Source organism: Tasmannia lanceolata, unplaced genomic scaffold (genome assembly GCF_043159265.1).
Source record: "Tasmannia lanceolata isolate RefF3 unplaced genomic scaffold, GAP_Taslan_0.1 ptg000006l, whole genome shotgun sequence".
Taxonomy (NCBI): Eukaryota; Viridiplantae; Streptophyta; class Magnoliopsida; order Canellales; family Winteraceae; genus Tasmannia; species Tasmannia lanceolata.
The window spans coordinates 8625407-8652080 of NW_027518683.1; the positions used below are offsets into that span (position 1 = coordinate 8625407).

Genomic DNA, 26674 nt, shown 5'->3' on the forward strand with positions numbered 1-26674 from the left:
TGTTAATTTTTTTTTAAAGGACAAAATTACCCCCAATTAATTTTTCCCATCCAGCCCTCCCATTTTACTAGGAGTGCAACTCGGGTCGGGTTGAGGCCAACCCTAACCCGACTCGAGATAGCATTCCCTCAACCTTAACCCACCCAACCCAACCTGAGCCCCAGGTTGAGGATGGTCAACCCCTAACCCAACCCGCCTCTAAATCTCCCAACCCTAACCCAATCCATTGAACCTGAAATCGGGTCGGGTTGCCAAGGCCTCAACCTTGACCCAACCCAACCTGAGGAAATGCCAACGCAACCCGAGCCATAATCGAGTTGAACCTCAGGGTTCGGGTTGAGCCCGACCCAAGTTGCACCCATACATGCACCATCTTCCTGTGATACAACAAGTGAAGGAAGGTTGCTCTTTGCAACGTTAGATTTCATCTCCAAACAGTCCAAGCAAGGGAACCGATCCATGGAATCAGACTTAACGGGTAAAAATTGATAGATCGAAAGGTATTCCATTGAGTGGGCTCAGGGGGTAACTGATGTCCACCCCCCTAGGACCCAGCTCAGTAAATGTGGAATTGGAGGAAGGACACACGCATTGGATGTGCTTCGGGCATTTAGATCTAATGGTCTTCTTCAGGATAATGTCCTGGTGGGGGCCACTTGCCGAATGCGATCGTTGTTTAACGACACTGCGTGAGATGGCAGTGGACCCTATGGTGGGTCCTGTAGGAATGACCATTGGATCCCGGTAACGAACCACTCACAACTCGCTAGACCCTTATGGATTGTTGGACAATCCAGGCTCCGGAGTTTATCGCATGTGAGGAATGGATTGGATCCACTATGTGTGATACAGGGAGGAGATGAGACACACCATAATATGGTGTGTGTGCGTGTGTGTATTTAATTAACATGAGCCGATTAAATACTTAAATCCTATTGGGTGGAGTTTAGGTGATTTAAATAAACAAGTGATCGATTAAATACTATAGTCCTATTGGTTGAGGGTCAAGTGAAATCCCATTGGTTGATTCTTGGTGATTTCCATTTGGTGGGAATTCTAGAGAGAAGGAGAACTTGAATTGGAGAATGTTTCCCAAAACTAAGGAGTCCTGTTGAATTTGGACACTACATCCATGTGCGAAAAAACGTTTTTGGCTATAAAAGGAGTTTCTATTCAAGTCAAATTTCCATATTTCAAGAGGACTCTTATTGGCAAACAAATTCTACCGGGGAGCTCTATGAATAGAGCATGGGGCTGGAAGTTTTTGACCCACAACCCATCCCCTCTGTTCCTTGCAAAATTCCTCCTCCCCCTCTCCCAAATTCCTCCATCCTCAAGTTGTAGCTCTAGCTCTAGTTTCCTTCTAATTTCATTTATAGTTCAAGTTCTAGTTCTAGTTATTAGAGAACTAGAACTATTGGATTTCAAGTTGGGTTTGGACCCCAGAGTTTTCTTCTTCCTCCATCTTCGTGTGGATTAGAAGCCCACTACTTCAACTTTCGGAGGAGTTCGGGTTTGAGAAACGCCGAGCACACCTAGGGTGGAGTAGATCAAGCAGTGATTGTCGAATGAGGACAATCAATGTGTAAGTTTTCATTTGCTCTTGTACTTCCAATTCATCATCGACGAGAATCTAATAACTAGGGTCTTTGTATGGATTGGTGGGATATAAATTTTTTTTTTTACGCAAATCCGCTTCCGCCACGCTTAAGAATTCCACCACCAACTTTGGATTCATGCCTTGGATTAGTATCGGGTGACTGCATATCTAAAATGGAAATGAGATGAAAGAAGATGTCACAAAAAATGTTTTTAAAAAAAAAATAATACTCTGGATGATTTTTTCTATTCCTCAAAAACTGAAATAACTTCTGGCAGTTGATAGAACACTCCAAGATGCGATCATCCAATCAAAAAGTGTAAAACAAATTGTGGACCGACATGGTTAAAATATGTAAGTGGGGATATCAATTCCTTTTTCTGGCTTATTTTTATTACATTTAGAGAGTACTATTTTAGTGGAAACTTTGCATAAGTTACAGGGGAAGTTTGACTGCACAGAGAAAAAAATATTATTATTTTTCATGAAAAATGGATTTTTGGAGATTTGGTGAGCTTATTTTTCATGATATATTCAAAATAACTTTCCCTATTTTCAAAGTAAATTTGAAACCTGCTAGACGTTGGGATTTTTCCATTGAATATTATTTTTTTATGGATTGTTTTCAGAAAAAATTCCCTTGGATCCAAGGACATACTCATTTTTTTAATGGTTCCAAGGACATAATCATAGTTTAAGAGTTGGCAGAACTATAAGTAAGGTTGCAATTTGGCCGGGTTTTACCCCGACCAGCATTGAACCGGCCATAAAATAGCCTGGGTTGGGTTTAGAAATAATGGGTCTTTTGTTGGGTCGGGTTTTAGGTTGAAAACCCCGATCCAATCTTGTGTAGGGTAGGGTTTTAGGAGAAAAACCTGAAACTCGGCCTGGCCTGTACTCTGACTTTCTTAAATGTCTCTTGAATAACATGGCAAATTGTATTCCAACGTATTGATATAATTGTTCTCATTGAGGCGTTGATGACATAAATTTAGAGATTTTTGGTGATACTAACCATCCGATCATCAAAGGTGGTCATCCCACTTGTGTCACCCCTTTAAGACGAGATCAACACGAAGAAAAGGGGCTGCCCATTTTCATGTCATGTCCGTTTCACTGAGGTTGTTCTCCATTGGTGATAAGCAGACGTGGTCTTATTTTATACTTGGATAAACTTGCTATTCTCATAGGTTCACGTCGAGAACAGCCCCTATATGGACTCTTCGTAAACAAGCACATTCCACATGGTAAGTAAGGCTCCACAAGCACAATACATGGATTATTTTGTCATATGGGAATCGTGCAATTATCTATTTGCGAGTTTACCTGATGGTCACTTTTGGCCACATTTTTTTTAAACAATAAAATGGTGTCTCCAAGCGAAGTGGCTAAAAATCAGAAAACAAAAATAATGAAACTAGTGTCTCCAATTGATTGATGAGACGTAGGGCGGGTGGGAGAAGGAGAAAGACTTGAGGGGGCATGATTGAGTTGAGGGTGAGAAAGTGCCTAAAAATTACAAAGAAGTCAATCCTAAAGTTTTTTCTTTCCTGAGTGACTAGTGCCTCAAAATTAGGAACAAGTCAAACCTAAAGTTCTCTGTTTCATGATTTTTAGCCACTTCTCATCAATTGGAGACACTAATTTGTCCTGAAAAGGAGAATACAGGTGTGTCTTTTTTGGTGTTTAAAGGAATAGGAAATTCTAGAAATATTTTTCCTTTAGAAATTTTCTAAGAAAATTCCTGCATTCCAAAGTACCATAGAGCTGGATCCATTGTTACATGTACGGTGGTACGGTCCATAGATGGCCATCACAATTCAGGCATATTGCCGTCCCACTTTAATCGGATAATGACCCACCACTAAAAACTCAGAATTTTAATTTTCCTGGTTCTGTAATTAATCTCTCACCAGGGCACATGACTCCTGCAAAAACTGAAGCGATTTCAACTGTCGGATACCAACTTTTTGAAGACCAAACTATCCTCTGATGTGTCGACATCAATCGATATTGAATCTCCTGCCACGAAATCTCCGCTCAATAGGTGGCGATGGAACTGATTCGTGATCGCCTGGTCGATGGTTTTCCTAACCGTCCTAGCCCCGATACTGGGGTCATAGCTAACTGTACCAAGCCAACGAGCGGCTGCTGCCGTGAACTGGAGATCGAACTTCAACTTCTTTACTCTCTCCTTCAGGATGGCTAGCTGTAAAGCAACCACAGCTTTGCATTAACATAACATGTTCATAGAGGCCGAGCGACACTAAGAGTAAGAAAGAGGCATTGTAGAAAAACTAAAGATGCATTACAACAATTCAAAAAGGAAAAAAAAAATAAACATGTGATTCCAATCATGTTGTGATAATCATACTAATTTCCTCTCCCAAATCTCATTACAGTTTTTTGCGAAAAAAACCCTCCCCGTTGCTAAGTTTAAATGGGGAGAAAATGTCGCCCAGCCATGGTGAACTGACCAAGGTGAATAAGGACAGTATAGAAGATTGGTTGATAGGTTTATTTACTCGAAGGTCCCTCGGCCAGACATAACCTATGCAGTTGCGTTAGTAAGTTCATGCACTCACCAAGAAAACAATAATGGGATGCACTTTGTAGGATTTTGAAATATCTAAAAAGATGCTCAAATAATGTCAATTTTCAAAAAAAGAAAGAAAAAGATGCTCAAATAAAGTTATCATATATCCCTGACAGATTGGACAATTCTAGTTTTTCAAATGTTGACGGGGCTGGAGATTAGAATGATCGAAGGTCCATGTCTGGGTATATTGTACCTTTGGGATGGGCAATCTAGTCACGTTGAGGAGCAAGAAACAGAATGTTGAAGCAAGATCCGTTGATGAAGTAATGAAGCAGATTATAGGGCCATGGCTCATACAAAGAGTGAAATGATGTGGGTAAAGTCTTCTACAGGAGACGGCTTTTACTGTTCCAAGCCCTATGAAGATGTATTGTGACAATCAAACAACCCATTGCATTGCCAACAATCCAGTATTTCTTTAAAGAACCAGGCACATTGAGTTTGAATGCCATTTCATCAGAGATAGTCATGAGTAAGAAAATCAACACTTCATATGTTAACCCTAAATTTAGTGATGGGTGTTGGGTAAAAGTTTCAAATAATTTGTAACAGGCTAGGCAAGGATCATATTTCGGCTCCAAGCTTGAGGTGAACTTGAGGTGAGGAGTGTCAAAATGTGGTTGAATGTTATTGTAAGCACGTTTAACAAATAGAGATACTTTGGGCCCACCCTTTTGAAACACTAGTTTGTAAAGATGTATTGGCATGCTAGGGCTTTTGGGGCAACATGCCTAAAAGCTGCCTCAAAGATGCCTCAAAGATGCATAGTGCTATGGATGTGAACTAGTTAGGCAGGTCGAGCATAGGAACAGGTTGTTACAATAATGAGCAAGCAAAGTGTTGATAAAAATATGGAACATAATTATTAGCAGCAATAAATCAAGTTTAATGAAGATAGGAAAAACGATGTATTGCCTGTATAAGATGTATTACCTCCGTTTCAACAGTACGGTCGATTTCTTCGGAATCCAGAGGCTGAAAAACGATGTACTCATCAATCCTGCTTATGAACTCCGGGCTGAAAGTTTTTTTAGCAAAATCCATAACACGCTTTTTCATCAGCTCATACATATCTTTGGCAACGGTGTTTCTACGAGTTTCACACACAAGATGTGCCCCGATATTCGATGTCATAATAATCACACAATTTTTAAAACTCACTGTTCTTCCACGGGAATCCGTGAGGATACCATCATCCAATACTTGTAATAAAATATTCAATACCATGGGATGAGCTTTTTCAATTTCATCAAAGAGGACAACCGCATATGGTCTTCTACGAACAATTTCAGTGAGTTGTCGCTCTCTGTCGCCATAGCCAATCAAACCTGGTGGAGCACCAATCAAGCGTGATATGGACTGCTTTTCCATGTACTCACTCATGTCAATCCTGACTAATGACGTATCTGTCTTGAAAAGGAAATTTGCGAGGGCTTTGGCAAGCTCGGTCTTCCCAACTCCAGTTGGGCCCATAAATAAGAAACTTGATATGGGGCGCTTTGGATCTGACAATCCTAACCTTGAACGTCGAATGGCATTGGCTACCGACGTGACTGCCCTTTCCTGTCCAACAACCCTCTCGTGGAGGATCTTTTCCAGCACAATCAATTGGTTCCTCTCTGACTCTTGCAGGTTTGATATTGGGATTCCAGTCCTATTGCTTATCAGTTCTGCAATATCAATTACATTGACATCTTTACGAAGTAGTCCTTCTCCAGATATACGAAACTCATTCAAATTGTTCTCCGACTCTCTAAGTTGTCCTAGAAGACGCATCAATGTTGTCGAATTGAGATCAACACGTTTCCAATCCATTGCCTGTTGTGCAGTCTCTAAATCTACCTCGACTTCATCAATCTATTTAGAAATTTAATATATAATAAACTTCAGAAATAAAAAATATAGTAATGTCGATATATTCAACATCAAACTGAAAAAAGAAAAAAAAGTCAACCTTTTCCTTGAGTGATTTAATTTGGGCCATGAGAGATTTTTCATGATCCCATCGTCTTTGAAGATCATATTGCTTTGATGTAAGCAAATCTAGATCATCTACCATCTTCGTAGCCAGTTCTTTGACTTCATTATCTGTGTCATTTTTCATTGATGATATTTCCATCTTTAGCCTTTCAACATCTCTATCTATCACATTCAACTCAGCCGGCTTGAATGTCATCGCCGTTGCCAGATTAGCAGCCGCCCCCTCAACAAGGTCAAGGGCTGCAGATAACAAGAATCAAGTTTTGTTTGATCATAGATATTCTCAGCAATTTCTAGCTCATAACAATAAAGGGATATGTAAAGAATGGGAAACAACAAGTTTTTTTTTCTACAAAAGGTTATTAACTTAAAAGTATGAACGTCCTAATGTACCTTTGTCTGGCAAAAAACGCCCAGCAATATATCGATCTGATAGCTCTGCAGCTGTAACTAGTGCATGGTCGGAAATCGCGACACCATGTTGCAACTCATACCGTCCTTTCAATCCGCGAAGGATCGAAATTGTCTCTTGAACAGATCTTGGAGGACAATAAACTTATTCAAATCGGCGCTCGAACGCGGGGTCCTTTTCGATATAGTCTCTAAATTCAGTTACGGTAGTTGCTCCGATACAACGAAACTTCCCGCGAGCCAAGACAGGTTTTAACAAGTTGGCAGCATCTAAAGGCGATTTACTTGTAGCCCCTGCATCCATTGTTGACAAAAGAAAGAGTATCATAATGAACAAACAGTTAGGCGTGATGCAATATAACAAATTGTAATATGCTATATTATGAACAAACGAATGCAAGAACAAAAGGGACTTCAATTCAAGAATTAAAAAGAAAGAAATGTAGCAGCTTAATCCAAGGGAAGTGATATATCCACCCCTTTTGATTGCTTCGGACACCGATCAGCATTGTACGTAGCAATCAGCCCTATTGAATCCTACAGACGTGAAGTACATCAGCCCCTCTGCATTCATTGATACACTGCTGCTGGGTGTCCCAAGTACTCAAAAGGGGCGGATATATCACTTCCCTAATCCAAAACAACAAATAAAATAATCAGGGCAACGAATTCTCAACAGATCATTCTAATATGTTCCTTAAAAGTTTATCTCAAAAAATAAAGGCTGAAAATAAGGTAGCTGAGACCACCTGGATTAGTAAGCTAATAGAAGCAAATGAAAAACTTTTAGAGGGGGTGTACGCTAATGCAACCCACACACACACACACACACTTTTTTTTTCTAATGCCCAATTTTGAGAAGTTCTTCCTCTCCAATCTCCACAACAATCCCCCATCTTTATTCCCAAACAAAATGACACATTGATAGCACACAGAAAATACACATTATATGTAAGTATAAAGTTTCTAATAAGCATGTAGCTCTCAATGGAATAATGGATAACAAAAATGGTTACATGAGAATCACAGAATACTCGAGAACACAAAGTCACAAACTCTTGAACAATTTTTCATTATTTATACAAAAATTATACATCACATACCAGGTTTTCCTGCCGTTTCAGTTTGTTTATCTATTGACATGATTTTCATTACGTTACACAATCATTTTGGAAGGAGTACGAGGAACAAAAGTGACCTTTAACCAATCAGCCTTACTGTTAAGGCAAGGACCCTAGAATTCCAACCTACCTCCCTTCACCTTTCTAAAAAAGGTAGGATGGGGAAAATGAAGAAAAAGCATATGAAATGCTAGCCGCAAGGGGAGGAGGACTCTGAGGAAGTTTGAGACCTTAAGCTCCAATACATTGGCCACAAATGTTTTATGCCTTCATTGTTTTCACTTTTCATCCACTCACTTCCAGAGAAATATATCAAAGCTCCAGAATTTCTCATGTAGAGCTTCTTGGAGAGTTAAACTCAGAGAGATTTATTGGTTTTCAATTCGTCCTGCTTTTGAGTCACAGTTCCAATACATCCGCCACAAACGTTTATGCCTTCATTGTTTTCATCCACCTCATATCCGGAGAAATATACCAAAGCTCCTGAATCTTTGATGCAGAGCTGCTTGGAGAGTTAAAACACATATGGATTGGAATGACATTCTATCTCTACACTGTGCATATAAATCACAGCTTAGATATTTTCCCAGACTCCATTAGGTGTTTTTTTCATCGTGAGAATTAATGAAATGAAATTAAATAGAATATTGTGGGAAATTACTAAAGGCAGTGTCTAGGCCATAGAATGGTCAACGAATATTCTGTTTTGCAATTGAACTTGATTACTTTGTTTCAAATGGCCATATGCACCTAACATAGTTTGCCTCATATGATTACCAATTCTTTGCTTCAACGTTATGACATGGGATCAATTACATTGTGAATCAATATTCTTGGTTGAAATATTATTCTAGGACTTCTCAAGTGAATGTCAAGCTATCAGCAGACAATAATTGCTGCATTTTGAATAGCACTACTAACATTAAGTCTTGAATTCTTTAGGAATTCATGATACAATTATATCGAAAAACATGAAAACAATTATGAAAAATACCTTGTTAACTCTAAACAACAGCCCAAATGAATGAAAATGTCATATTTCCTGGGATCAAGAGAGAATGGACGGAGATTCAAGGAAGATAAACATAAATATGTCGCATACCTGCGCCCACAAGAGTGTGGATCTCATCAATGAAAAGAATTATCTGTCCGTGTGAAGCTATTACTTCATGTATAATATTGTTCATTTTTTCTTCAAATTGCCCACGGTACTTAGTACCAGCAATTAGCTGACCGATGTCAAGTGAGATCAACTGCACAAGAATACCACTTGATGAAGAAAAATACAATAGAGAGCAAATATGTGCATGCTTTGTACCAAAAACTAGCAACAAGAAAATGAAAATTTAGATACAAAAACAAAAGCTAAGAAATACAGTTAGTGAACTGAACTTAAGCAAAGGGTACTGATATTAGCAGTTAGCACTACCAAGTTTTAACAATGACACAAACTCAACTTGTTTTTTCTTTTTTTAATTCGCTTCAATGAGCTTTTGGGAAACTGTGATTACCTTTGACAGGTGTTTAAATAATAAAAGACAAGATGATTTAGTGCAATTATCAAAACATGATAGCACCAACATCAGTTGCCTTATTAAATTTTTGTTCTAATAGACATTATTACATTTCTCAAAGAAAGAAAACACCTCTGATTATTCATCAAGAGGTTCTCTAACTAAATATAAATAAGAAATTAACATGTTGTCAAGTAAATATTTCTCTTACAAACTCATTTTTGTAAAAAGGTCCTCTCAGAGAGGAGACCCTTTGAGTTGTAGAGGATCTTAAAAAAGGTTTCTTTTTTTTTACTCTTTTAAAAAGAGATTTCCCACGGATGAAAATCTCTACTGAGTAGGATCAGCTATTGGTTAATGATATTTACACTACCATGTTTTGATAATTGCACTAATTCCCCTTGTCTTTTATTATTTAAATAGCTGCTAATGGTTTTTACAAATCCCAAAAGCTCTCACAAGCCAATTAAAAAGGACAAGATGAGTTCGTGCAATTATCAATACATGGCAGTGCCAATATCCTTAGCCCAACTATTTTAAATTTAGTTTTGTAAAGAAATTTTCCCGAAAGAATCTCCTTTGAGTCATTTTTTTGACGTCTCTTTGTAGAGTCCTGGAAAGAGTCTATTTATATTTCTTTTTGAAGGAAAATCCTTGTTAATCCATCTTCAAGAATTTGAGATTTACAGCCACGACGATGTGGAGATCGATTGGCGTCACCAATTGATCTGTAGACTGATCGGGGTAGTGATTTAGACTTCCATTGGAGAGATCACTCACTCATTTGACGATACGATGGTTTGAAACTTGATCTGTGTAGTGATATATAGTGTGTGATTGGCTTTTTTTAGATATGATCCCCTAGAGATCGATCGAAGCAAGTCAGATGTTGACGAGAGAACCTCTGACAAAATCCATTTCCCGAAAAGGAATGGTGCCATGATTTGTAGAATTTTTGGTGTCATAATCCGCAAATTAATTGGCTTTTCAATCCTCAACTTTAGGAGAGCGTTAATCCGAAGATTGATGATCTCCAAGGAAGCTCTTTTCATTTCCCGGTATAAACATTTTATTCAGTATATGGCTTCTTGGATACTAGGGGAGCAAATCGTCGTAGTTTTTATAAACATGTGTTTACATCTGGTAGGAAATAAGGGTTATTTCTTGTATGGGAATTAGATTATATTTGGAAGGTATTTGTGTCTTTTCTATGTCATGGAGGTTTTATATCATTAATATACAAGAATGGCCCGGAGACAGAACTATTCTATTCACTTCATCTCTTCTCTCTTCATTTCCTCTATTACTCTGACCTCCAACAAATCCAACTTGGGATCAGAGCAAGGAATTTTTCACAATTTTTTTCACTAGAATCAATGCCCTTGACTGTCTGACGCATACGTGACATCATCAGACCGCACGACTGGTACCATGGGTTAAATGGCCTGGATGCTCATATCATTCCCGTTATTAAGGCGATTTTACAGAAACTTTTGAGTGTTAATTCATATTTGGGTAAACGACATAGAAAATGCGTTTTATTTATGATATGATAGAAGATTGGTGCTTATTTTGAATTCACGTCGGAATTGCATTGTATGAGAAAAAGATGAAAATGCCCTTCAAGAGAAAGAATGGAGGAAGACGGAAAAAGAAGAAATGATGCCGGAAAAAATGGAAGAAGCCGGAAAATATGAAAAAGAAGGAGAAAAGAAGGAACGACGCCAGAAAAAATAGAAAATGTCAGAAAGATCCAAACAAAAAAGAGGAAGAAGAGAAAGTTGGGTCGAGCAAGAAAATTTTGTGAGATTTAGGGTCGAAACGGGGTGAGATTTGGGGGTCAACTCCAAAAGTTTGTGAGATTTAGGGTCGAAAAGGTGAGATTTGGGGATCAACACGGTAGAATGGGGGTCGAATCGGTAAAATGGGGGGTCTCGACCCCCATTCTACCGAGTTGACCCCCAAATCTCACCGTTTCGACCCTAAATCATTCTTTGTAGAAGGAGCTTGTAACAACCTAAAATCTCTATTTCAAATGTTTCTGCTGTAGATACTACCATGTTCCAATACTTGCATAGGCCATCCCAATCCCTTCCACTAAGCAATTACCAGGATTCTACACTCAAACTTCCAATATCCAAGCTAAACAAAAAAATGAATAAATTTAAAAGCTATGATAAAGCTAAAACGAACACAGATAAGGTAAACATTATTATTTAAAAAAAAAAAATCAACACAGAGATGTGTGTTTAGAAAGGAAAGCAAACAACTGTTGAGAATCATAAGCATGAGTTATATACTTGCAATGCAAGAAAACCTCAACATCAGGAAAAAAAAAACTACGATAAAAAAAGTGAAACCCTTGATCATCTCTCACAAAATTTTGCAAAAAACTCCTTTATGAAATCGACCTTTTCTTATCAAAACGAATTATAAGAATTAGTTCATTTCACAAGCAGAACATCTCAAAAGAAAATGAAGAGGATAAACCAAAAGACTTACAGATGAATCAAGTCATGGATGGAATTGATTTTGCTTGTTGCTCCTCCTACTCTTGATTCAAGATCGAGAGCCTCTAATCATAGACATTGATGTATCGAAATAAACGGATCGTAGAGAATCTCGACGGTGATGGCGGAATTGCCGTCGAATCGGAATCAATGGAAATTAAGGTTGGATTTCTAAGGAAATACACTAGATCTAGGGTTTTAGAGATGAGAGAAAGTAATGAAGAAGAGAAACGAACGATGTAGCAAGATGAAACAAGGTGGGAGAATATTTGCCGGTGACGAGAAAGACGACCGGAATCTGGCCGGAATCCGGCGAGGATCGGATCGAAGAACAAGAAATGGGGTTAGGGTTTTCGATGGGATGTCACTCTCTCCCTCTTCAGATCCGAAATTAGTGGTGTGATGGCGTATGATTAAGGTTTGGTTATGGTGGATCTCAAAAAGAGGGTTTGATGGCTGATAATGGTGGGGTTGGGGTGGAGAAGAAGATGATTGTCAAGGTAAATGGAGTAGGAATGGTGGTTAGATCCAATCGGATAGATGGAACTTCAGCCCCATTTTCTCTCTCTCTCTCTCTCTCTCTCTCTCTCTCTCATTTTAAAAATGAGGCCTCCCCAAATTCACAGCCGATCTCTCCTTTTATAGGTGAAAATGAGGCTAAGATTAACACCCTTTAAGCTTGGCAATTGCACCCCTTGCTATCTTTTCTCTTTCAGATGAATTTTGTCTTTTATTGGTATGATCACACCTCCCAATCAATAATGCACTCCCCTGATTTTTTTTAACGAGAGATTCTCCCTCCTTTTGTAGAATCCTTCATCAGGCCATATAAAGGATATGACAAATTCAGCCCCCCTCTTTCTTCCCTAGTCAGCCCCTTGTTATGATATTTGGCCTCCCATTTCCCTCCTTGGGCAGCCACCTTTAAGGTGATTCACCCCCCTTCTTCTACACTTGACAGCCCCCTACCTAGTGTATTTTAACCACTCTTTTTATACTATAGGGAGGTGTCTGGGTATATATATATATATATATATATATATATATATATATATATATATATATATATATTCCTTGCCCATTTTTCAAATGATGTTAGCACTACCATATTTTTTATAGTTACACCAACCTCTCTTGTCTTATTTGATTGGCACCACCACATTTTGATGACCACACCAACTCTTCTCATCCTCTCTGATTAGCACCACCATTTCACGATATATACACAATCTCAACTTGTCTTTTCTTATTGGAAAGGCTATTTCAATTGAAATCTTGAGGGTATCCTCTAGCATTTGGTTCGATTTTCCAGGAACTTATTCAATTTTGGGGTTTTTCAACTTTGGGGTTTATTCAATTTTGGAAAAAAAAAGGGTCCGGTCAAAATGAGGTGTCTACAGATGCCCCTCTTTGGCAGAGTTTGCTTGTCACACGAATGGCAAAGCTGAAAAGACAACACATTTTGACTGGCCCAAAATACCGGATGAATATGGTTCAAAGAAAAGGGTTCTAGATGGCGCTACTCTAGCGTCCAAAGGAAAAAAATTTGAAGGGACATTGCTCGGACATCCCGTGCAAAAAGTATCAATAGGATCGATTGGCTACGAACGAGCTAGAAATATCAGAAGCTTTGCTTTGGCTGCTAACGAGCTTGAAAATTGGATAGAAATGGGTTGACTGCGAGCGAGTCGAGGTTGAAAGGTTAGTTTGGCTGCGAGAATGCCGAGAAGGATATTGGTTTGGTTGCGACTGAACCAGAAGACGAGGAATTGACTTGACTGCGTCAGAGTCAGAGAATCAGGGGTTGCGAACGAACCAGAAGATCGGGACACTTTCTTGACTGCGAATGAGTTCGAAAGTCAGACATTTGCTTAGTTGCGAACGAACCGAAAAGCAAAGGGGGTGACTTGACTGCGAGGGAGCCAGAGTCAAGAATATTGGCCTAGTTACGAATGAACTAGAGGACCGGATAATTGACTTGACTGCGAATGAGTCGGAAAGTCAAGAAGTTTGCTTGGTTGCGAACAAACTGAAAAGTAATGGATTGACTGGACTGCGAATGAGTCGAAAAGTTACAAATTTGCTTGGTTGCGAACGAACCAAAAAGCAAGGGATTGGCTTGACTGCGAAGGAGCCAGAGCCAGGGATATTGGCCTAGTTGCGAATGAACTATGAGACCGAAAAATTGACTTGGCTGCGAATGAACCGAAAGTCATAAATTTGATTTTAGCTGTGAATGAGCTAAGAATTAAAAGATTGACTCGACTGCGAATGAGTCCGAGTCAGGGAGATTACCTTGTTTGCGAATGAATCAAGAAATCGGCGAGAAACTTGGCAACGAACGAGCCAAAGAGTCTAAGATTTTGGCATGGTTGCGAATGAACCAAAAATGCCAGAATTTGATTTTAAAGTTGACCAGATGTCATTGGGATTTTGATTTGAATAACTGAGTATTTGCGAACTTTCCTTAACTGCGAATGAGCAGGAAAGTGAAAGGTAGTAACCTGAATGCGAATGAATCATGAGAAAGAGGTTGATTTGGTCATGACTGAACCACAGAGGTGATAGCCTGACAGAATCAGAAGCTGAAAGATTGACACGGTTATAGATTAACCGAAAAGTCGGGAACACTAGCTAAACTGCGAATGAGTCAAAAGCTCAAAAAATTGACCCGGTTGCGAATGAACCGAAAGATTGAGGATATGAGCAAAACTGCAAATGAGTCAAAGGCTCCAAGGATTGACCTGGCTGCGAATGAACCAAAAGGTCGAGGATATGAGCGAGACTGCGAATGAATCAAAGGCTCAAAGGATTGACCTGGTTGCGAATGAACCAAAAGGACGAGGATATGAGCGAGACTGCGAATGAGTCAAAGGCTCAAAAGATTGACCAAGTTGCGAATGAACCCAAAGGTCGAACATATGAGCTAGACTGCGAATGAGTCAAAAGCTCAAAGGATTGACCTGGTTGCGAAGGAATCGAAAGATCGAGGATATGAGCGAGACTGCAAATGAGTCAAAAGCTCAAAGGATTGACCTGGTTGCGAATGAACCAAAAGGTCGAGGATATGAGCGAGACTGCGAATGAGTTAAAGGCTCAAAGGATTGACCTGGTTGCGAATGAACCGAAAGGTCGAGGATATGAGCGAGACTGCGAATGAGTCAAAGGCTCAAAGGATTGACCTGGTTGCGAATGAACCGAAAGGTCGAGGATACCTTGATCAAGCCGAAGTCTATATGAGACGGTACAGGAATCAAAGGTATGATAGGCCTGTGGAAAGGCTTTCACCAAAACAGTTAGATGGACCTGTGAAAAGGCCTTCACCAGAATAACAGTTAGATGGACCTGTGTAAAGGCTGTTCTCCATACTAAATGCTAGGAAGTACAAACAACAATTTTGCTTCTGAATGCGAAAATTTTAATCAATTCCACTGAGAGATTAATTGTCTCTTGTCGAGAACCATTGGGAGTGCGAGTTCTTTGCTGAGAACCGGACTCAGATAACCTATTAGAATTTGGGTATCTCTCTTCTCTTTGTTTTTTACCAAGAGAACTGCATTCTGCTGGAGATTGAAGGCTGGGGAGCAAATTCTAAACTCCACTGGGGAAAGTGATTTTCTTGGAAAGTTGACTCTTCAGGAGAGTGGACTCGTCTGAGGAGTTTAGAAGTTTGGTTCGAGATATATTCGTCTCTCTCTTGTCTCAACTTACTGAAGACATTGGCACTGATTGCCTTTTGTGTGCTTGATATCTTTTATGACGCAAGTCATAAAAGATGCCCCTAGTATGTTGTGGTTCCATGACAAGAGTCTCAAGAAAGCAGAACCAGGATAGGTAACGGAAATTTGGATTTGCATGGGTTCTTTATTTGGAATAGGAAGAACAATCTCTAGAATGGCTGGGTCTGAGAATTCCTTCTGTTGCTGCTCACTGTTTGAGGCCTTAATGTCTCTAGCAGGTCTAAACAAGATGTCTCTTGCCTCTTCTTTGATTCCCAACCAGGATTCACTTTGAATTTTCTTTGCATTTTGGAAGGTGTACTCTCGCTCTTCCAGTGCCAGACAACTTTAGACCTTGAGAGAAAAATGGATAAGAATGAGGAATAGACTTCTAATGACTCGATCAAAAAAGATTTATATGATTCAAGGGACTCGACTTACTTTTGATTCACCCTTAGATCCGATGTATTATTTTTTTATGGTACGGCTAGCCGCTTTCAGAGTAATCTCGAAAACCATGTCAAGAGGCGTCAAAGTAAGTCTCGCCGACACTACTCAGATTCCGAGGTTATACCCTGTGTAGAGATTGTTTCTCCATCTCATTAACTTCTCTCGTTGCAGGGAATCATAACTCTCATGACTATTGCTCTTCCAGGTTTTCGGTCTAGCAGACCACTTGTCTCAACTCTTGCGTGGATCACTTGTATTACTCAAGCTTTGAAATTCTTCATGACTAAGAAACTCCTTTTATATCTCTGCAACTTGCTTTTCATGGGAAATCTTTGCCCCTGACTTGATTACCTCTTCAGGTTTTCAATCCGGCAGACCGCTACCCTTACTTGTGCATAAGCAAAGCTCTTTGGTTGTGGGCTTAGCAAATGCATGAATTTATCTAGGCCGCCCTTTCGAATTTTCAACCTAGTGGGTCTTCAGACTCTCGTTCTTTTCCTTTCTTTCTGTTTTTGTTTTTGTTTGTCTTGAACCTTTGCTTGGTTTACCAGAAAGACTTTCTAGGTAGGCTTAGGTTCAAAGGGGTAGGATGTTACTTTGGTTCAAACGATTTGGACCGAATCTGGTCTAGCCAGACTTCCTACGTACCCCAAAAATGGAGGATCAGATCCGCGTAGTTCGCTTTTTGGGGTATATCAAAGAATGGTTTAGCTTTTCAGCTTCAAAGAATTGTAAGGGAATAATTTTTCTTTTATCCCAAAGGTTGACCGAATCTGAATTAATCAGACTGCCTACGTACCCATGAAGAGGTGGGGATCAGGTCCGACGTAGTCCGGGGGCATAAAATGCCCCTGGTTCATAATGTGGTTTGAAAGAATTATCTGGTTTTAGGTTTTGGCTCAAGGGTTTGCAAACGGTCTTTCAGACATTGGAATTTTGACTTTTAAAGGCTCAAACGTCCAAAGATGGCCTCCTGGTGTTTTGACGTGCAAGCTTTTGAAGAATAAGGTTCAACGACTTTGAATATTTTTGTCGAGGAGTCTGGCGGTACTTGCAAGCAAGACTTCAACCACGGTGCTCCATTTGAACTTGTGCGCTTCTCGAATATCTTGAATTTATACTCAAGGTTATACAGCTCTCGATAGTCTCCAAATGTTAGAGACAATCCTGATATTCAATCTAATCTCATAGACTCCATCACTTGGGTCTTTGATTTTTCTAAAGAGTTGTCTTAGGAACACATTCCCTCATTATTCTTGTCTTTCTCTCGCACACTTTTTTTTTTGTTGATGTTCTCTTTCTTTTTCATGCTCTCTTTCTTTTTCATACTCTCATTCTTTTGGACATATTGGACATAAGAACTGTCCTTACTCCTCGCATGCTTTGACTTGAAACTTCATAGCCCAGGTGTTCCTTTTGGGCTCATCAGCTTCACTTGATATCTGATGTTTATCTCTCTAACATTTTAGCTTCTGACTTGATGTCTTTAGCTGCAGGAGTCATGCTTTGCACAACGACAGGCCATTCACCCGGTTTATCCTTATAGGATCAAGCAAGACTATCTCAAACCCCTCTAAATAGGTTTATCACTTCTTTGCGCTCCTAGGGAGATAAAGTTTTGCCAATCCATCTTTCCCGAGTTTCGGATTTCGATACCAATATTGATAGCTTCGATTTCTTCTTTACATGGCTATGCTAGACGCTCTTCCTCTCGTTTGATCGTCTTTCAGATCTCGAGGGGAATTTCGTCTGCATTCTCGTCCGAGAAGGGTGTCTTTAGTTATTTTAAACATTAGATCCAAGAGTGAATCATAGAACATTGAAGATACAGAACCAAATGCTTTATTGAATTGAAAAAGTTTGAAGTACATAGATGACTCACAAACACTCCTCTATGGGTTTTACATCAGATTTGATAGAAAACAAAACACTAACTCAATGAGAAGACTGACAGACTTGACATACTCTTTTTTTCTTTTTCTTTTTCTTTTTCTTTTTTGACTTTGACACTATGACTCACCAACCTTCAACACAAAAGTTGGTATACACTTGACAGAAACTAAATTTTATAACATGACATTTGGAACTTGACATTTGAAACAGAAACAAGGGTGTGGCACTGGAGTTCGCGAGTAGCATGCCTTCCTCCATGATATTGCCGGCTAAAGAGTTCAACCCTGGTTTAGGAACCTTGGAAGAGGTGGCCCCATGTAGTCTTGTCGACCTGGTCCAAACTGCTCTTGAAAACCTGTTTGTGACATCATACTCTCTGCCCTGACATTCTTCGAAGACTCATATTCTGACATCTTTCCTTTTCCTTTCGATTCATTTCTCTGCTGTGAGGTGGTATAAGCAGGGGTGGTGTGACCTTTGAAGGGTTGAATGGGTCTAACCGATGCAGGATTCGCAAAAGCATGGAGTTCAGGAAGAAGGGAAGAGTCTCCGTCTATCTCGTCTTGGATTTTGTGCTTTAATGCCAATCACTTTTCTGTTGTATGACCAATACCTCCGTGGTACTCGCAGTACTGGTCTCTTCTCCAGTGTCTGGGGAGTGGGTTAAGAAGAAGCCTCGGATCTAAAAGTACCCACATCGGCAAACTGCTTAGCAGCCGAATCACATATGGTAGACAGGTATTGCATCTGAGTTTTCATTTCCCTCACTTCTTCAGTTAGCATGGCCATCTGACCAAAAAGTTTAACCATCCAGTTTTCCATTCTGATGAGTGCGGACCTTTCGAATGATTCCTCCATTGGTCGAGAATTTGATGGAACAGGTGGTGTATCTGAGATAGGACGGATAAGGGATGCAGGATCTAACAATGGTTCGTCTGTAGAGATGGCTCCTACCATAGGTAAAGGGCTAATTGGTCTTTGCAATGGTTTGCTAGTGGCACTGGATTTTCCAACAACTACCTTACCATTCTTGATAAGTTTCAAGATCTTGTGTTTCAAGGCTTGGCAACTATTGGTTGAATGTCCATGAACCCGATGATACTTACAAAAGTCTTGCTCATAAAAGTTACTAGGAAAAGGATTTGGAGGAGGAAAAGGTTCAAGAAGTTCAATTTTACCCACTTTGACCAATTCTCTTAGAACTTTATCAAGACACTTGGGCAATGGAGGAATCTCTTCATTTGGCTTCTGAATAGGCTTATTTTATTTCTGAGCTATCTTCTTGAAAGGTTGACGAGAAGTCTCCACATTGCTGACCTCTTTAGCTGCTACCATAGTCCTCTTTTCGTCTTTAACATCAGTTGAGGTCCTTGTCTTTAGACCTTTGGTTAATGCGTCCTCTACTTGGGTTCCAGTTTTGATAAGGTGATTGAAGTCAATGAAATACTGAATGGCCATATGATGATAATACTGCGAGGACAAATTCTTGATGATAATCTTAATCTGATTCTCATCTGACAATCTGTGTGTCATCTGAGTTGCTTTCCTTCTCCATCTTCGGATAAAAGAAGTGAAAGTTTCATTAGGCCCTTGTTTCAACATTTTCAGATCCCTTTTGGTTACATCGATTCCCTCTTCCATGGAAAATTGTTCCACAAACTTATTGGCGATGTCTTCCAGGGTTCTAATCTCCTCAGACTTTAAGCTCATGAACCATTTCTTAGCAGTTCCGATTAGAGACCTAGGGAATACGAGGGCAATCTGCTCTGGAGAAAGTCCATGCTGCTGTAAAAGAGGAATGACAGATTTCAGATGACTTGTGGGACACCCTGTCCCATCATACTTATCAAGATCAGGCACTTGGAACCTAGGAGGTAGAACAACTCCCGGAACTATCATAAAGTCTGCCATGTTCAGCTTCTTCGGGCTTTGGAATTTCATATTCTCCACTTCTTGAGCCAATTTCTCTATTTTGTCAACTAACTCCTTCTCATTATCAGGCCTATCAAGGTGAGGAAAGCAATTTTCTTCTGCACGCTGCTCTTTGTCAAATTCATCATCAACCGTTAATACAGCAGGTCTAGTCACCACAGGAGGTGCAGGAGGTATACTTGGGGTTTGCTGAGGTGCAGGTTCTTTAGAAGTAGAACCCCTATCATTTTTCAGACGAGTTATCTCCTTATTCATATTATTCATCTATTGGAGCATAGACTTCATCAATTCATTCATTTCGGCCAGAGTATTTCCGGATTCAGCCATCTGGTCAAAAGTAGGTGAAAGGAAATAGGTACAGCAAATGAGTGAAGCCAACAAGGTCAGACTCCTGCCATGGAATTGACAAACACTAGAGTTCAGTATAGGGTAATCAAATGAAAATGCCATATGCAAGTTGAGACAAAAGATGATACGAATATATCTTTCCCATGGATAAAATCCGGCAGCATAACATCTATGCAAGGAGAGATGGTAAGATAAGCACATAGAGTTTGACCAAACTCAAGGTATTTGGAGAAAATTCGGCAGCACAACAGCTATACAAGGGAGGGTCTGAAGCAGCTAACCATGAAGGGTATGCCAACAGGTTTAAGATAAAGTAAGGTCCTCAGCAAGAACACACACTCGGATGAATGTCAGCAAGATAAACTCGCAATCAACGGGTGAAACAAAATCGGATCAGAAATGACGGTAATGATAAATCTATGATCTGATCAGGATTCAGATAATGGATAGATAAGGATAATTACCTAAATTGGATGAGGAACTCAGACTAAGAAGAAGGCCATAATCTAATAATGTAAAGTCATGATGGAAAATACAGATCAATCTAATGACCAATAGGTCAAGGAATAGATTATGGATAAAAACCAATAATCTACTGATAATCCACAGAATGAATAAATAGAAAGAATTAATTAGATTAGGAAGAAAAACCTAACTAAGAAATAGGCCATAATCTAAATATGCAGAATATGAATCAATGAAACAAGTTATGAATTAGATCTATGATCAAATGATCGAAAAATAGACTGTAGCCATAATGACAGCAAATAAATGCCACTGACCAGATCTAATTCTCAAATGATAGGAAACCTCACTAAGGAGTAAGCCCTAATTTAATAATCAATAGATATATATATATATATACATGTATATATCCTAACCAGGGGCATCAGCCCTAATTCTAATCTAGCAGAGTCAAGAAGGTCTTGACTCATGACAGACTGATGAGTGTAGTAGGACTGCGTATGTAGCCACATAAAGTGAGCTACCCAGTCTATAGGTAGGACAAGGCTCCTAGCTCTAGGTTCCACATGTGTAAGCAACACATATGTTCGTCCCTATATGCAAACAAGAGGACAATGCAATATATAGAGGGGGTAAGGCTGTGAGGTCCACCTGGCCGGGTGCATAGTTACTTGTACACTGTGACATGGAGTCCAGTGCACGAACTATGTCCGTTTTACACACGAAGTGTCCAGGTGCTGAGTATACTACTGGTGCGGTGGCCCTAGAAGGCGGGTATAGCCCTCACGGCTCCTACTATAGTATCTCACCGAAATAGGTAATCTGATAGCACATCCACAACAAACCACAGCAGAAAAGTAACCACAAACTGTGATTACCTCTGAAAGATGAAAAAGATAAACCAATAAAATTGATTGGATTAGATAGGGAATCTTCACTAATAAGAAGGCCCTAATCTAATAATCAATAGATAAAGATATATATACTTATATACATATATCCTAACCAGGGGCATCAACCCTAATCTATTCTAACGGAGTCAAGGAAGCTTGACTCACGACAGACTGATGAGTGTAGCCACACAAGGTGAACTACCCTAATCTGTAAATGGGACAAGGCTCCTAACTCTAGGCTCCACATGTGTAAGCAACACATGTCCGTCATCCCTATATGCAAACAAGAGGACAATGCAATTTATAGAGGGGGTAAGGCTGTGAGGTCCACCTGGCCGGGTGCATAGTTACTTGTACACTGTGACATAGAGTCCAGTGCACGAACTATGTCCGTTTTACACATAAAGTGTCCAGGTGCTGAGTATACTACTGGTGCGGTGGCCCTAGAAGGCGGGTATAGCCCTCATGGCTCCTACTTATAGTATCTCTCCGAAATAGGTAATCTGATAGCACATCCACAACAAACCACAGCAGAAAAATAACCATAAAACAGGATAATATATGCAGGGATGAGAGTGAGTGTGTGAACCCTTGTTTTAATTTACGCACCTATTCGGTGCCTCTGGATTTCTAACGATAAGGTTCCCATTTATAATGATTTTAATCCAAAATTTCTTCAAAATCAGTAAAAATGGCATTTTAACAGAGTTAGGCAATGTTCCAAGAACTCCCCAGCAGAGTCGCCAGCCTGTGGATCCCGATCCCGAGAGGTGAGGGACGAGCCCCCGACAGCCTCTAGATCATCCACGTGATGGAGAGCTCTACCAAGGAACTCTCGAAAGAAGTGCCCCTCACAGCATGAGTGGCGATGTACAAATGAGATACCTCTCGATTCGGGGACTAGCCCGGATTCGAGACGTACCTAAAACAAAGAAGAGTCGCCATCTAGGGAAGTCGGCCCTAGAACCTATACTATGCTCTGTTGCAATGGATAACCAGAGATACAAAAGGTCCGTGCCTGGTGACGAATGGGGAAGGTCCAAAGAGCACCCCCAATTCGCCCAAGTGCTAGCACCTGGACTCTTATGCCATTTATTTATTAATTTTGAAGAGTTTTGTTGAAAATCATGCGAAATGGGAACAGATATCCCCAGGAAGACGTGTGCCTAAACATGCATGTCCCGGGGATGAAAATAATAAACACACAAAAGAAGTGTCACCTAAGCACAACTAAGTTATGAGTGTCATACCTAATTGGCGTCTAAGTTCTGGTGTACAAACGCATGCACGCTACAGCTAAAGGTATAAGGTCTGTACAGAAATATAAATGAGCTACAGCTAAGTATACAATCAAAATGAGTAAGCAGATAATGCTACAACTAAGCATACAATTAAAATAAGTAGACAGATAAATGTGAGTTAGTAAAGAAATAATCGCACACCATCATGATCCTATGCAAGAAGTGATAATCAATACACAAACACAAACCCTAAACTCTGACAAAAAGATCCTAAGACTCTAATGCTTAAATCCGAGTCTTTGGATGATCTGATATTCATCCAGAGAAGCCTATGTATCCCCGCCTCTTACAGGAATCAGGACCACGTAGTTCTTCGCACCTCTATTCTAAAATAAAATGCCTAACACATCTAGGACTGCTATCCTAGACTCAACCTAGACACATCTAAAACTGCTATCCTAGACTCGACCAACTAGACCCGACTAGTTTTTAAAGCTTCTTTTGAGATTATTTTAGATTCAAGTGAATTGTAAATTTTTAGGACTCCCTATATGCCCTAACTAAATGAAAATTTGTTATCCTAAACTAATGCAAGTGGGCCCTACATCCTATGTATAACTAGGCTGTGTCCTTAAGGAAAACAATAGGTTCGCTAGCGCATCCTAGTCTAATCATCAATCAGCGATGTGGATCGCTAACTGACCGGACAGAGGTGCTCCTATCACTCTAGGACAAAACTCCTAATTCTAACACAAACACAACAACCAAAACACTCTATACCTAAGACACTCCTAACTCTAGAGGAAGAGCTTTTCGAAAAACGGTTTTATGAAACATTTTGCGCTTTTGAATGGTTTGAAATGGATTTATTTAAAAAATTTGGCTGGACTTGGGACGGGAATCCCAAGCTGCACTACGTACCTCGTGGGAGAGGATCAAGCCAACGTAGTTCGGATACAGATTTCGAAATACGTTTCTAATTTCCTAACTTTTCTGATATTTTGAAATCTTCTGGTTTTCAAATGTTTTTGAGTTTTGAATTTCCGATGTTTTCGATGTTTTGAAGTTTTCAAATGTTCTTTAGATTTTTAAGTTTCAAATATTTTTTGTGATTTTACAGGATTCACCCTTCTAGCCAAAGGGAAAATAAAGAGACAATCAGAAAGAACAGAACACTCCTGTAATCCATAGCCTGGAGAAGTGTCAGATGAAAAAGACAGAACCCTTTTAGCCTAAGGGTTGTCCTAAACGAGCAAATCAGTGTCTCAAATGGATGATAGGATGGATGAAATCCCAAGGAGGTGTGGAAACCCAAGAAGATTGAGTTTTATCCTAAGAGAAGGGAAAAGAACTAAATCAGAATAAAATCTTACACTCCTCTTCTCTGAAAGAGTGTGCAGATGAGACAAAGCCTGTCTCTGAAACAAACATGACTATTAGTATCAATGAAACGTAGTATGTTGATGATGAGGAAGGGAATAGGGAGTTAGAGGATCTAGCGAGGACAAGCCGGAGATGCAGAAGGTCATGGAGGATCTTGGAAATAAGCGCAAGACCAAAGTGTATCGGACAAAGAGGTAACTCACAAGTAATAAGAAAGGAGACCTTGTGCACATTTGGCAGAGGCAAAATACCCATCCAAGCCGGACAGCAACCAAACCCTAGGGTGCAAACAAAACGTGCAACCCAGTACCCATAAGGGCAGGGGTAAGCCGCTGGGCCTAGTAGGGTGTTTTTCCAAAACCAAACAATGCACAAATAGGAGAATTGACAAGAGAATGAGACTGAGGGGAGTCTTCTAAAAAAAAGATCTAATGAGACACTAAATGTCTCTTATGAAAGGCTCCAAGTAACCTTATCATTGCTCCTGCAACAATAAGTGGAATAGGGTAACTGACAGACCAAGTTGGTCTTCAACTAGAAAGGGGTGCAACTTGTGTGAGACTTAGGTAGTCTCCTATAGGGATGACTCTCTAATGAGACAAAGCCTGTCTCTAAAGGGTATGATTTTTCTACCTGAGACATAGCTTGTCTCTCAAAAGGAGGGCTCTAGATATCTCGTTCACTGCCCATGCAATGAGGGAAAAATTAGTGTCTAAAAGTATCTAAGAGGTTGGGCTAGCCTGTTGAACAAAAGAGGAGAGTGCTACTTGGACTGAGCAAGTCCCCTAATGATGAGCTTAGGCTAACGCCTTCATCGACCTAAACGAAGATCCTTCATTCATATTATTTTGCTATATTTAGAAAAACACATGCAAAACCTAACACATCAAACTAATGTTAACAGACTATAGCACCAGATTTATCTATACCCTGTTACAAAGCTCACCTGGGCTTTATCAAACCTATAGCATGCCACAACAATATAAATGGTGGAAGCAGTTCATTGACAAGGTCAAGATATCATATCTGCATAGTTCTGTATTATCAATTTTATTCCAAACATATAGGCCTAATATGGGTATCATTCTAGGTTAAAATAATTCCCAAATAAGAATGATCTGAATCAACTAAAAACCACTGAACATTGATAATTCTAGAATTTTTCTTCCTTAGACCATGATTTTCATAATCGAATACATACTAAAAACAATAGATATGGGCGAGCTAGTGTAAAAAATGATAGTATCAATTTCACTAACTTTCCATCACACAATGACGGAAATTTAAACCCAACCCCCCCCCCCCCCCCCCCCATCAGGATCTGTAAGAACGTCCAAAAAAATAGCATCTACTTTGATCAAAATGAGAGTGACACAGGTATCTAAGACTAGAGATAAAGTGAATCACTAGCAAGATGATACAGTTTCTGAGTGATCTAAGGTACCAATAAAGTTATGAGCTGATTTCAACAAATATAAAATTAACCAGACTCCAATATTTGAATCACGCAAATGCTACTGTCATTACTAATTATAAACATAGAATCATCTCAGCTACTTACATATGCAGGGGAAACATTCCACATTAAACACCATGACAAACAAAAGCATTATTTATAGGATATTTATCTTACCTCAAAATTACTGATATGCCTATCCAATTCAGCTAATTAAGTGTAAATCATAACTGCTAAGAATAATAATATCTTGTAGTTCAAAAGTGAAGAGAAGAACTGAACTCATACAACTTATTGTGCAAATTGTGGATACAAGGGATGAATTCATACTATCAGCAATTTGTGACAAGAAGAACTAATAGTATAAAATTCGTAAAAGCAATAACCCCCTCTCTATGATTTCATCATCAAACCCCACTAACCATCCCCTGTTCTGATTTATTTCGTGTCTTCCAATAGAGATGGTGTAACATTCATTCAAATGAGAAGATAAAATGTTGTCTTGAAGACACTCATGAGTGAAACACTTGCAAACAAAACCAAGCCATGAGGGAATAAAGACAAGTTCAGTTTACTTCCTATACAAGTCATGTCATACAATGATAAACATTATGAAATAGTGGTATCTTCTTATCACCAATATGAAATGTGAACTAATAATTCACCTTATGCTTGTGTCCGAGGAAAGTGTATAGAAAGTGTGATAGAGAGAAAAATGGAAATGACAAAAGGTGAAGGAGCTGCCCTTATCATAGATATGTGAGGGCTACTAGGGACATTATTATATTTCAACAACAAAATGAGGGCTGTCAATATCAGAATATAAAGATGACTGTACTTATCAAAAAAAAGGAAATGAGGGGTGTCATTATCAAGATGAAAAGGGCTGCCATTATCAAAAATGCATGGGGGCTGTTAATATCAAATGAGTATGAGCTGCTAATATCACAATGGTGTAAAGGCTGATTCAAAACAGGGCTAAGTTAAAATAGCAACTATCCTTTATAAGATGGACTTAAACAAAAATGAGTAACAACATTGCCATGCTTAATGAGCTACTTTGACTACAATTAGAGCAAATTTTAACATGATAAAATTGAAAGCTGATACGAGAAGAACATTTACACTCCAAGAGTAAAAATCATATAGGATTCCCAAG

The 26674-nt window shown here is 39.4% G+C and overlaps 1 protein-coding gene and 1 pseudogene across 2 annotated transcripts in view; both read right to left on the reverse strand.

Moving 5' to 3' along the window:
- Nucleotides 1–3335: 3335 nt before the first annotated feature.
- LOC143879546 (formin-like protein 18) overlaps nt 3336–26674 on the reverse strand; it is a 35843-nt gene continuing 12504 nt past the window's right edge. The window contains exons 9-13 of one of the 2 annotated variants that reach the window (XM_077381982.1): nt 8814–8964; nt 6573–6884; nt 6154–6419; nt 5133–6056; nt 3336–3809 (exon numbers count right to left, since the gene is read on the reverse strand). In XM_077381982.1, the coding sequence (XP_077238097.1) occupies nt 6736–6884; nt 8814–8964 (300 nt within the window). In that variant the 3' untranslated portion in view covers nt 3336–3809; nt 5133–6056; nt 6154–6419; nt 6573–6735. The remainder of the gene's footprint in view (nt 3810–5132; nt 6057–6153; nt 6420–6572; nt 6885–8813; nt 8965–26674) is intronic. The other variant, XM_077381985.1, reaches the window with a different exon arrangement.
- On the reverse strand, nt 3549–6375 carry LOC143878705 (chaperone protein ClpB4, mitochondrial pseudogene; annotated as a pseudogene).